The sequence below is a fragment of the Charadrius vociferus genome, unplaced genomic scaffold (genome assembly GCF_000708025.1).
Source record: "Charadrius vociferus isolate BGI_N301 unplaced genomic scaffold, ASM70802v2 scaffold104, whole genome shotgun sequence".
NCBI lineage: Eukaryota > Metazoa > Chordata > Aves > Charadriiformes > Charadriidae > Charadrius > Charadrius vociferus.
The window spans coordinates 1800091-1813086 of NW_009648255.1; the positions used below are offsets into that span (position 1 = coordinate 1800091).

Below are 12996 nucleotides of genomic sequence, written 5' to 3' on the forward strand. Positions count from 1 at the left end.
GAGGTAACCCCCGGCGGCCGCCGCACTGGCGGCAGCCACTCGCCGCCCCGGCCTGGTGGTGGCTGCTCCTGTATTTCGGTATGTAAACCCCGCGCTCCCCCAGAGCCCCAGCCGGCGCTCGGTCTTGCAGACGGTTCCCGGCAGAGGCCCTTCGATGTGTTAATAACGGCTCTGTGCGTCAGCCGAGGTGCTTGCCCACAGCGTGAGGTGATGCTTTCTGCCCATGGCACCCCAGTGGAACTCGATGAGGGTTTGTGGCATAAAATCTCCTTCTAATACAGCCCGATCCCCCCGAGGGACAGCCCGCAGAGACCACATCTGAGAGGCCTGTGAATGCCCCCAAGAGCTCTGAGTGTCAGAGCTCCAGTCTCGGGGGATGGCAGTCTGCCTGGGCTGCCGGCAGATTCTGATTTTATTTTATCCAGTGTGTGTACCTTGTTATTTCTGTTCCGTTCTGGCTTGAAAGCTAAAGAATACCTTATCAATATTTTATCTTATCAATGTTTTATCACAAAGAGCATCTATAAGCACGGTGGCAGGTATTTGCTGCCCTGCAGGTCCTGCGGGGATGCTGCGGTTCCCGCCGGCTGCGGTACGGTGCTGTTGGCCTTTGGCTGCCGGTGAGGAGCGAGTGCGGTGGACTGGGCAGCTCCTGGTGGCTTTACTCACGCGAGTAATTTCTTTGATGGCTGTTGAACCGGTCATGTGAAGAGTGCTTAAATGTACATACATATATATATTAAAAAAGGCTGTTTTTCTCGCTGCAAGCCCCTTCCCGCGGTGCCAGGCTGGGGCATCGGGAGGGTGAAGGCACCGGGGATGCGCAGAGACCCCCCAGGGATGGATGTTCCGCTCTGCTGGGGCCCCTCCAGCCCTGTGTTAAAGGGGGGGTCTGTGTTCCCCCGGGGTCAGCGGTGCCGGCGTGGGGAGGTGGAGGCACTGGTGGCGTGGTGTGCGGGGCTGCCTCCCCTGCTGCTGCTCCGGGGGGAGCGGGTGAAGGCAGGAGTAGGCAAAGACCACCCCTTGATGGACATCCCCTTCCAGCTCCCCGCTCCGTCCCCGGCCAGTGCTGGTTGTGCTCACGGGGCAGGTGCCCAAGAGGTTAGCTCGTTTTTTTCCAACACGCTTTGAGATTGGATTTTAAAATAGAGCGAAATGTGAAAGTCACCCTGCATCACAAGTCATATAAATAAGGCCTATTCCGCCAAGAAGAGCTCTTCTGGTTAAAATAGACCCAGGCATTGAAAGGAGTTGTGTTCTTATCTGGTTCAGAGGTTTTATTTGTCGTCCTTAGAGTTCACCGAGAGCTAATGTTGCGGTGGTGGAGAAAAGCTATGGGAAGGAAGTCGCAGCAGAAAAAAAAAAACCCAAAACATTTTGCAGAGCTTTTCTTTAATTTCAAGCATGTGGAACTGCAGCAGCATCTAAATATATTGCGCCTTTGTGAGCGCAGCTGCGCGGGATGAGTGGGGGCTGAGGAGGGAGCAAGTGGCTGCTCCGGGCAAGGGAGAGCTGCTGGGCATCAATTCGGAGCTGAGCATCTCCGCCTGCTCCAGAAGCAGCGAGCCCTCCGGCCCTTGGCCTGTGAGCAGGAACTGGGGAGGGGAGAACTGGAAAGCCCGAAATTCAGTTGCCGCCTTCTCTTGAATGTACAGGTATTTCTTCTCTTGAATGTACAGGTATTTCTTCTGCGGTGCAGGTCAACCTCCCCTCCCACCGCAGATCCATCGGGTGTCTGCTTTGAGCACCGGCTCGCGTAACTTTTCTAAATAGCTTCTCTTTCGCAGTTCCCCAAAAGATAAATGTGCTTCCCTAAACTCTCTGCAGCATGAAAATCTAATTTAAGGTTTACTAAAGTTTCTGAAGACTCAGCGATCTTCCTTAAAAGCCTTCCAAAATCTCAGCAAGGTGGGGGCGTGCTCCAACCTGTAGTATGAAAAAGCGGAGAAAAATGTGAAGCGGGGCAGAAGTCAAAGGCAGAGAGTGTAAGGCAACGCGCACCCTTTAATCATGTCCTGCTTCTCCCAGCTTGCACTCTAATTAATTAATTTGCTGGGTTCTGCTTGCGGTGTGAGAAGTGTCGAGGGAACGTGTGAGGTCAGCTTCATAGCAGCGTGTTTCCCGAGCAGAGATTTGGGAAGGGTCGCTGCCGCGGGGGCTGAGCATCACTCCTGGGTTGCTGCACCTCCCTCCTCTCCCGCCGGAGCTGGGACAGCTCCGTGGGGCTGAGCTGCCCCGGGCTCAGCTCCTGCAGCATCCCGGTGCTGAGCCCAGCTCCGGGCTGGGCTGTCGCCTCTGGTTTTGGGTGAGCCAACGCCAGGAGTGGCTTTGGATGAGGAATTGGAATAGTCTGACCCTGGGCCGGCGCGAGGCCCTCTCTGTGATGCTGGCTCTGAAATGCGATTGCGATGCAGGGGGGGGGGAAATAATAATAATAATTCAGAGCAAATTCTGCCTGTAGAGGCTGCCTGTTGATTTTTTTATTTTTTATTTTTTAGAAAATGTAGAGACAGCCTCCAACAAGGTCCTTAGCCCTGACTCCAAGGAAACGAGCCGCAGGGTGCAACCAGCCATCCCACACCCCCAAATCCAATCCAATGTACAAAAGCACAGAAGAAACCTTCCAAACCGAGCAGTTCCTCCAGCCCCCGGCGGGACACCCCGCGCTCGCAGTCGGGTACAGAAATAGTTGTTTTGTCAGCAGAAAGGGCTCAGCTTCTGCCACGGCCCCATGTACTTTGCTCTGGGGAAAAGGTTTTGCAAACCCGGTGTGTGAGATTAACCCCACCCCGGGGGTGGGCTGGACAGGGACGGCGGTGAAGGGGTCCCATTAACACCCCAGTACCGGCGGCGTGCAGGGCTGAGCGTTCGCTGGTCACTCCAGCGCCAGACCAGACCAGACCCACGTGCCAGATCTCCGTGTGGCATCGTCCTCGCCAGCAGCAAGTCGGGGATAAAACCGTACTGGCAGGAGGCGAAGCTTTGGCTTGCATCCAGGATCCCTTTCTTTTTTTTTTTTTTTCTTTTTTCTTTTTTTTTCCCCCTGCAGAGGTGCCACATCTGCTGGCAATGACATTATCGAGTGGCGAATTTTGCATCAGCAAATAACCCAGCCCACCTTGCTAGGCTCTGGCAGGCGATGAAAATGGAGCCAAAGGTAGTTTTAAGACAGAAATTCCTCTGCCGGAGGTGAGGATAATCAAGCTGGGAAATTGCTTCCCAGTGAGAGGGGACAATGTGATGGAGTCTCCCCCTCTGGAGCCATCCCAAACCCGCCTGGACGCCGTCCTGTGCCACTGCTGGAGGTGCCCCTGCTCTGGCGGGGAGTGGGATGGGGGAGCTCCAGAGGGCCCTTCCAACCTTCACCAGTCTGGGATTCGGTGATGGGTGAGGAACAGGAGTGGGAGGTCTACCTGCCACTGCCAGGCTGAGTCGGGGGGGGAAATGCGTTTATAAACAGCAAACTGGGGTAGACAAGTGAAAGATGATGACTTGGTAAGGGGAAAAGTAATGATTGAAAAAATATATATCTTTCTCTAGTACATTTTTCTTCCAAAATACTCTCCTTGGCTGAGGTTGTGAATCATCCTCAGCCGTCGTTTGAAATGCCAAGTGCGCCTTGCACTTTCTGGACTCATTTTTTTACTTTATTTTATTTTATTATTAAAAAAGCGGCTACCCAGCTGCTTTGGGTGCGGGTGCGCCCCCCCCTCCCCACTGACTACCTGGGGACTCGCGTGCCGCCTTCCCTGCGCCCGGCCCCGGCTGGGACCCCGACACCCCATCTCGCTTTCCTGACCCCCTCTGACGCTTTAGACATCACCGTGCTGAGCAAACGCTCGCCTCCCTGGCTGGGTTTTGCAATTATCAGGGTGAAAATAATACCCCAAAGATTCTCCATCCCTGTGGTGCTGATGATGCTCACGGTTCAGGGGTGCCAGGCACCTGCGATCCCCCCTTGCCGGGGTCTGGGAGCACAGCGGGGGGACCGGCACGTGTACCCGGTATTGCATATATTTACTACTTATATTTAAAGAGGTAAAGTGCTCGTTGCTCTTACGTGAGCCATCGCCAGCTCTCAGGCTGCTCCCCGTCTGCCCAAACACGTGAGTGTTTTAATTCCTTTGCTTCTCACCTGCGCTGGGCACTTGTACTCCTATTTAAGCCAAAAAACCCCCCACTTTGGGATAAACAGTCTCAACACCTTTTTCAGTAGAAACGCATTTTAATGTATTGCTATAAAAATAACACTTCTGAAGCTTTAGCGTGGAAATCGGGCTTCGTTTGGATTTTTTTCATCTGCATCAAGAAGCTTAATGATACACTGAAACCTATTTTCATTTTTATCTTTATTGTGCAGAGCATTTTAATGATGGGAAAAAGTCCCTTTCCTGAGGTCTCTCAGCAGCAAGGTGCAGCCGGGGGGTCTCTGGGCTCGGCGGGTGCTGCTGTCGCCCTGTTGTTGCCCTTCTAGAGAGCAGAATTCAATGCGAAATTAGTTAGAAATACGTGTGCTCTTCACTCACTTTTATTTCGGTAGCATTATCTGAGTGACACACTTCTGATCTGTGCAAATTTGGCTTTTGCAGAGCTCGGGCTATTCTGTGGGAAATGAGGAGTTTCAGTTTAAATGCACAGCAAACCCGCATCTTTGGAAACAACTTTATTTCTACTCAGAGGAACCTGATGTATAAAAAAAACCTCAGGTTGACCTTTTTCGAGGGAGAGAGAGCAAGAATTTCCTACCGGAGCCGACTCTTCTTGTTTTGTTTTTAACCGGGGACTGATCAAAGCAGCCGGAGCGTTAGCAGCAGGCACGCGCTTCGCTTTCTGACTCCTGCTCAAGGTTCATCTTCCACGCTCGCTGGCAGCGATGAGCTAACCCATTCATTTTTAATGAAGTCGTGGGAGCGGTTACGTATCCATTGCACCAGGCCCTTTGCAAGTGCGAGCAGGCAGGCAGGGAGCACTTAATTTTTATTCCTCTTAACAGCATCAGAGCCCGACCCCTCCCTGGCATGGTGATCTCGCCTCCCTCTTGCCCAAATCGCACTCAGTTTTCCAGCTCAGGGCCTGAACCCTTCTGCCCTCCTTACGGGGGGGTGGTAGAAGGCAGAATTTTAAATTTTGGAGGATTTTCTGTGAGCTGCGTGAGCTTTGACCCATCCATTAAATGAGTAAGATGTGATTTTATACGTGGCTGGCGTGTGGCTCTGGAAAAGCGCGGGGAAAACCTGTGCTGTAAATCAAAGCGCCGTGGTGAGAAGCTGGCAAAAGGCACGGGGGGTGTCGCAGCCTCCTCTGCCGTGTCTCAGCATCGCGTTCCACAGGGTGCTTCGTAAGGTCGGATAAGTAGGGCAGGAGCGGTGTCTGCTGGGGCGAGGACGTGCTGTCCGATCCGTGTCCCATATGTGACCTGGCGCTTCCCCAGCTCCCTGCTGTCCCTTTCTTCCAGTGGCTTAGGAAATATGTATTCCTTATGTATGTGCACTTATAAAACATATATAGGAAATAATATCCCTATATCTTAGGAATATCCAGTTAAATCCACGTGCTGTTTCCACCGCAGGATATTATTTTTTATTCTTTTTTTCTTGAAGCAGTGGTGGTAAAGAAATGATGCCCCAAGTTGTTCCTAATAACAGTCCAGGGTCTGCTGCTGCGTCGAAACTGCAGCCGCTCTCTGAGCCAGCAGGGGAAAGCGCTGCTCGTCGGCCGCGCTGCTGTCGGACATGGGCTTGATGGAAAAGTTCCTGGGGAAAAGGCACTTGGGATGGGTTTTGAATACTTCATGTCAAGAGAAATACTTCCAGTTTGTTGGTTTTTGTTTTTTTTTTTTTTTTTCTTCCTAATTTTGACTTGTATGATGCTAAATGCTGAAGCACAAACTTAGGAAGAGTTTCATCCCCCAAATGACATGTTTCAGCGGCATCGTGAATTTTTTCCAATTTGTCAAATTGAAGCTTTGGAAAACGAACTGAGTTTTGCAAAGAGCTTCAGATTTCAATAAAACTGTGTATTTTGGCAGCACGGGATCTTACCGGCGCTTCCCCGAGCGGGGTCGCGTGCCAGTCTGGGGTCCGCACACGCTCCCCGGCCCCGCTGTCCCCCCCCAGGAGAGGGGGCTCCGGCGCCTGCCCCGCTCCTGGTCCTGCTCGCTCGGGGACGCAGCAGCCTCAGAGCCAGTTAACCCCATTTTAAACCCATGTAGCCCTAAGGAGCCTGAATTTTGGTAGAGCGAATTTTTGTCAGCAAAAACCTCTCATAGTAACAGATTATTTTGTTCTTTCTAGGGACGTGGGTCACTTTTGGAGGTCAGATCTCAGATGAGGTAAGTAACGCTTGGTGTAAGTATAATACATGAAGTAAAAACCAATATGAGATATTTTTAAAGGAAACCATGGCTACCGAAATCGGAGGAGCCTGTTTCTGCTCCAGGAAATGGCAGAGAGTTACTATGCAAAGCAATACAAAGCTCGCGCTTCTGCTACAAAAAAAACACCTTAATGAATCTGACATTTCCCCGGATCAACTTTAATAAAAAAACCCCATCTATCCCTTAAAGCGATCTTCTTTTCCATGCTGTTTGGAGCGATATTTCCTCCTTATCGTTGGCAGCGGTACCCTTCCTGCAGCTGAAATTGGAAACTATTTTTGCATCGTGTATCTAATCAGCAACAGTCATAAATACAGGCGGGGGCTCGGCTTACACGGAGCTGCCGGATGATTTATTTTTTACATAATAAGATGAAACAAATGAAAATGAGCTTGGGTTTCCTACGCGCTCCTGCCCGTACCAGATGGCTCTTAATCTCAGTTAATAATCCTCCCGAGCGCTGGGCAGCACGTGGGTTTCCCTCCGTCTCAGGTACGCTGCGGATGCTCGCCATCAAAAGCAGCGCGCCCTCCCGGCAGCCCTCCCTCTACTACACGGCAGAAACCCCAAAATAACTTTTGCGGAAGGAAAACAACCCAGGAGTCTCAACTTAAAGGTGTTTTTTTTTTTTTTTCCACTTTTTTCAATTCTCTTGATCTTTGGTGGTATTTCCTCTGCCGAGGGCGGATCGCTGGGTTCACTCCTGTTTCTTGGTGCCACAGGCTGAGGCGAGATGATTGTTTCGGGTATAAATTCGCTCCCTGGCTCTTCTGCCCCCCTTGTTTAGGATAAGTCAGTGCCAACTGTTCCTGCATGGAAAAAGAGGGCTGAAAAGCCGCCCCATCCTTGGAGTTGCCCACCCTACGGATGGTGGCCGGGCACCCGCGCCCCCGGCGCTGCCAACCCCCCTCTGGGTGCAGAATTTCCCCCCAGGAGCACCGGAACCCCTCGGGGCTCTGATGGGGATCGCATGAAATGACCTTCAGCTGTTTAAATACCCCGTGAAGTCTGCTGGAGAGCTGCAGGACAGCCTGTCGGGTAGCCAAAAAAAAAAAAAAACCCAAACTTTTTTCATGGAAATACCCTTTCTGGATCTCAAACTCCACAGATTTGCAGAGTATCTTCTATAACTCGACTAAATTCTTGGCTGCTTTCCTGTTAGAAAGCCCAGGACGTTCCTATGAAAGAGAGATTAATTCTTCCCAGGATGAGTCAAAGGGAAGTTGATGTAAATCTGTGTTTTGGCGCTGCTTGGGCCGGCGCGTGAGCCCCTGGGTGCCCTGCCGAGGGCTCTCGCCCCCTGGACGGGGGATGCTGCCACCCTCCCAGCCCCACTGGAGCCCCTTCAGGGGCTTCTCCCCGTGTGGGACACGCTGCTGGCTGCTCGGGATGCGCTCTGCCACCCCTCACCTCTCCGTTTCTGCTCCCTCGAGGTGGCTGAGCAGCTGATGACCATCGCCTACGAGAGCGGCGTCAACCTGTTCGACACGGCCGAGGTGTACGCCGCCGGCAAGTGAGTGCCCCGGCGTCCCGCTCCGCTTCCCCATGGGCCCCTCCACCCTGCCCTGCTGCTCCCTGTGACACAGGCCCTCCCGATGGAGAGGGCTCTGCTGGGGCTTGGGAGTCCCCCTTCTCCCCGAGGGGGCACAGAAAAACCTTTATTTTTGGAGCACTCTTGTTAAAAAAAAAAAATAATTTGCAAAAAAAAAAAAAAAAATTAAAAAATCAACCCCAAACCCCCCTTGCACCCAGCTGAAGCCGTATCACCCGTGCCGCTTGCTGTTGGCACGAGGAGGAAAATGCCCTGAATAAATGAAAAGTCAGTGCGCATCTTAATGGTGATGAATGGCCTGTGCCGGTGTCAGCGCCCGGTGCGGGGCACTGCTCCGGCTGCAGCGGAGCCACTGCGCTTAGCGTTGCTGCGGGACTTGGGGGGAAAAAAGTATCCATCCATAATATATTTGACTTTGGCTGATGTATACGGCTCTGTATTTAGCGTAAAAGGTGTCCTGGGACGTCACGTCCCTGGTGTGGGGATGAAGTGGCTCTGCTTTCCCGGAGGAGGTTCTAGCAGATGTAGGGCACAGGGGTGCAAGTCCGTCCCCACGGGAACGGGGACAAGGTGCTTTGTAGTGATGGAGGGGACCCGTCCCAGCCTGTCCTGGGTCACTGTCACTCGGGGAGGGGAGAGCTGCACAGCCAAGAGCAGCGCGGCAGGCTGGCGTCGGGGTGGCCCCGTCCAGGGGAGCCGGGGTAGGTGGCATCAGGGATGGTGTCCTGGCGCTGAGCATCCTCCTGCCTCCTCTCACGCGGGATGTCCTCTCTCTCTCACAGGGCTGAGGTCATCCTGGGAAACATCCTGAAGAAGAAGGGCTGGAGGTACCGTACCACTCGCTGCCGCCCCAACCGCGCGGCAGCCCTGGGCATAGGAGAAACCCTCCGGCGTTTAAAAATGGTGCATGTTAGGTGATGCCGGCCCAGGAGCCGGAGCTTGCGGGTGCGAGGGTCGTGCACGGAGCAGGGGTCCAGGGCTCCGGAGGCAGCCAGACCTTTCAAATGCCAAATAAAAACGCTCTCCTGTTTTTTTGGGAGCGTGCACCAGCTGCCATCATCAGCCTGCGGTGCTGCCCCGACCCTTGCACGAGCCCGTCGTCTCTGTGCACAGCACAGTTAACACAGCTCCTGAGCGCATCCATCATCTTCTCCACGCACGGTGTATCGAGGCAGATGATTTCCGTCTCGGCATCCTTATCCGTGTACATAAGACGGTGTATTAAGAATGCAAAGCTGTGATGGGCCTTCATCTCGGGTAGCCTGGTAGGAGATGATACCTAATTTAAATGATGCACATTAGCATATGTTGTGTAGCTTTGAGGGCATTTACATAATCTTTAAAGGCCTCCTGTGTGTGTCATATCCAGCCTTCAAGTGAAGAGTGGGTCCTAGCGGCGCTCTCACCAAAATCAGTGTCCCCTGTGTTAGCGGGATGATAATTCAGTAAGAAATATTTTGGGTACTGTGGCAGAAAAAAAAAATTGAATCCAACAAAAGCTGGAGAAATTGGGTGTTGTACACATACAGTTATGCAGCAAGGTAGTTTGCGAATGATAAATCTTTAATTTAATATCACTTCAGAATGTATAGATTAATTCAGTGACTGTATCGCTCCTGGGGTTTTAAAAACTCTGGGAATATTGTGTGACGATGAGAAGCACTGGCCTTGGACGGCAGGAGGGAGCAGTGCCGCAGCCCGTGGTTAAGGGCTCTGGAGACTGCTTACTCCGTAATGAAAAAATGCGTCTTGTTTTTGGTGACTTCGCTTGAATTAGCTTCGGTTCCCAGACACCAGCCTACAGTCTCTCCCTGCCCGCAGCGGACCCAAGCGTGGGAGGAGAAGTGGCCTCCAGACCTGGTGTAAAAAGGATGACAGCGATGTGCGAAGGCTTGCTTGGAGCCCAGGGCGGCCGCCGCCGCGGGGAGCCAGGCTGCGGCCGCTCGTCGATGGGCAGCATCCCGCTTGGTTACTCATATTATCGATTTTTAATTTTTTTTTTTTTTAACAATAGTAATTTTTCTGTTCTGTTTGCAGGAGGTCCAGCCTGGTCATAACAACCAAACTGTACTGGGGTGGAAAGTAAGTCTCACAGTTGCCCCTCATGGCGTGTGCTGCCGCGTGCTTTTCCCCTTTTACGGCTGTACAACCGGGTGGAGATTAGTGGCATCTTGGAGGGGGGGGGATTTCTTCCCGTCCTTTCCTTTCTCCTGGGTTTGCCAAGTCTTTTAAGGAGCCGGAGCCTGGCAGAGGCAGCAGCCCCCCGCGGGGTAACCAGTCCTGATGTCCAACCTTTAGAACCATAGAATGGTTTGGGTGGGAAGGGACCTTAAAGATCATCCAGTACCTAAAGGGGCTACAGGAGAGCTGGGGAAGGACTTTTTACAAGGGCACGTAGTGATAGGTTGAGGAGGAATGGCTTCAAACTGGAAGAGGGCAGGTTTAGATTAAACATTAGGAAAAAATATTTCCCTGTGAGGGTGGTGAGGCACTGGCACAGGTTGCCCAGAGAGGTTGTTGAGGCCCCATCGCTGGAGGTGTTCAAGGCCAGGCTGGAGGTGGCCTTGGGCAACCTGGGCTGGTGGGAGGTGTCCCTGCCGAGGGCAGGGGGGTGGAACGAGATGATCTTCAAGGTCCTTTCCAATCTAAACCATTCTATGATTCTGTGTTTAAACCAGAATATAAAATCAGCGCTCCCCGATCGTCAGCACCTCAGCCCTCTAATACCCGTGTTCCTCTTTTTCCCTCGCAGGGCTGAAACGGAAAGAGGGCTTTCAAGAAAGCACATCATTGAAGGTAGGTGTTGCGGGGTGGGGTGGTCTGGCCGTGCCCAAAACGCACCGAAGGATTATTCTGGCTTTTCTCAGAAAGTGCCAGCGAACACATTGCAGGCAAAAAGCCTTCTCTCCACCTCTATAGCCGATTTTTTATAACCAGCAATAACCTTTTGGGGTTTTTTGCTATAATAAGCAAGTGCGTTGTCCTTGGCCGGCCGTGTGTGCGTCGCTCGCAGATTTATCCCTTACCCGCGGTGGTGGGGGTTTCACCGCCCGCTGCCTCACGTGGGTTCCCGGCAGCTTTGCACCACCATCCTCAAGGATGGCCCCGATCCCAAGCGCCGCGGCGGGGTCGGCAACGGTCCCTGTGGCAGGATCACTCGGGTGGTCACGAGCCGCTGTGCCGATACATAGCGGGGACACCCCCACATCTCCCCCGGCTCTTTCCCGGCGGCAGCGCGTGGTGGGCAGAGGTGGGGGTGGCTGCGTGGGCTCCTTGGCGGAGCAGGGAGGGATGGGGACGTGAGGCACCATGTCAGCTGGCAGAAATAGCCCCTGGGGGGTGCCAGGTCCCAGCCGCCGGCTCGGGGGGGGGGACACACTGCGGTTTGTTCTCGCTGCTGCTGCTTCTCAGGTGTTCAGTTTTCGTGCACGTTCCCATGCCCAGCTCCTCGCCTCCCGTCCCGCATCCCGCTGAGTGATGCCGTGCGCTGCCTTACTCATCCATTGGGGGTTATTCACCCGGGGTCTTTGCTGCGTCGAACGCATTGCTCCTCATCTTCCTCCCGCTTGCCTTTTTTGTTCTCTCGGATACATTACTGTTGGAGAAGGAGTGAGAGCACATATATTTTTCTATACGGACAAGTGTGTTTCACCCCCTGCGGCTCTATCCGGAGGGCAGCTGGGTGTTGGGTCGGGCACGCAGGCGCAGTGACCAGGGGCATAATTATAATTTGCGCAGCATTTTACATGCAGGACACAAATAGAGCAGCTCTAACAAAAAGATGCATTTCTGTCATATCAAGGATCAGCCACGACCTTGTCCCAGCGAGAGGTCCCTGCCCGGGCTGGCTCACGGTGGGGGCCGGGGCAGACCCCGAAACCCCCCAGGAGCACCCTGGGGCTGACAGCCCTCCCCCCCCCCCTGTGCAGACCCTGAGCGGGTCCCAGAGCCAGAAAAGCAGCCAGCAGCACGGGGGCTCGGGTCTGTCTTCTGCATAAATCCTGAGTACGAATAGCAGAGGTTTGGGGAAAAGCTGCGTAAAGGCGCGGAAGGGAGTTACTGGGGGTGTCCGCCTCCTCGGGGGGGGCAGGAGGGGAGCATCAGGCTTGGTACCTGTGCTGCAGCTCCCCACAGAGGGGTTCCCACCGCCCGCCTCTTGCTGCTGTGCGACCCACTCGTGTCTGCCGCCGCCGAGGGATGTGCACAACGTGTTCTTTGGGCTCCTGGGAAATGATATGCACAGTGCCAAGGTCCCTGGGGAAGTCCAGGGCAGCGGGCCATGCTGCTCCCCGGGGAGCGTCTGCTCCTCACTGGGCGATGCCAATAACCCAGGGGAGCAGCACCCTTCCAACCCAGCACGCTGCCACCTCTGCAGCAACGAAAAGTGATTCTCTTCATTGCGCTGTGGATGCCGGGGTAATTAGCCTCCTCTTTGATTGATGAGATGAACCCTAATTGTTTACAGTGGTGCTTGGTTAAGCTAATGTTTGCTGCCAAGACAAATTAGAAGAGAAAAATTCCGGCTCATCTATATTACTCGCGCGCCGTGGTGTTGGTAGTTCGGTGGCACAGTGGGAAACAGCCTGTTGGGAGTTCTCACGGCAGAACAGGCGGAGGTGTGCTTTGGTCCTGCCTTACCAGGAGGTATCATCCATCTGCAACAAAGCGGGCTTGCCTGCTGGAAACGGCAGCTTTAACGTGCATTTGGGCAGAGAGGAACCTAATGAAGTTCAGCACGGGCAAGCGTAGGGTACTGCACCTGGGGAGGAGTAACCCCATGCACCAGTACAGGTTGGGGGCTGACCTGCTGGAGAGCAGCTCTGTGGAAAGGGACCTGGGAGTCCTGGTGGACAACAGGATGCCCATGAGCCAGCAGTGTGCCCTGGTGGCCAAGAAGGCCAATGGCATCCTGGGGTGCATCAAGCAGAGTGTGGCCAGCAGGTGGAGGGAGGTCATCCTCCCCCTCTGCTCTGCCCTGGGGAGGCCACATCTGGAGCACTGTGTCCAGTTCGGGGCTCCCCGGGTCAAGAAGGACAGGGAACTGCTGGAGAGGGTCCAGCAAAGGGCT

The 12996-nt window shown here is 53.7% G+C and overlaps 1 protein-coding gene across 3 annotated transcripts in view; it reads left to right on the forward strand.

The window, feature by feature from the left end:
• KCNAB1 (potassium voltage-gated channel, shaker-related subfamily, beta member 1) overlaps nucleotides 1-12996 on the forward strand; it is a 79633-nt gene that overhangs the window by 53472 nt on the left and 13165 nt on the right. For all 3 annotated transcript variants that reach the window (XM_009884399.1, XM_009884400.1, XM_009884401.1), the window contains exons 3-7: nucleotides 6294-6331; nucleotides 7810-7889; nucleotides 8711-8755; nucleotides 9966-10010; nucleotides 10681-10724. In XM_009884399.1, the coding sequence (XP_009882701.1) occupies nucleotides 6294-6331; nucleotides 7810-7889; nucleotides 8711-8755; nucleotides 9966-10010; nucleotides 10681-10724 (252 nt within the window). The remainder of the gene's footprint in view (nucleotides 1-6293; nucleotides 6332-7809; nucleotides 7890-8710; nucleotides 8756-9965; nucleotides 10011-10680; nucleotides 10725-12996) is intronic.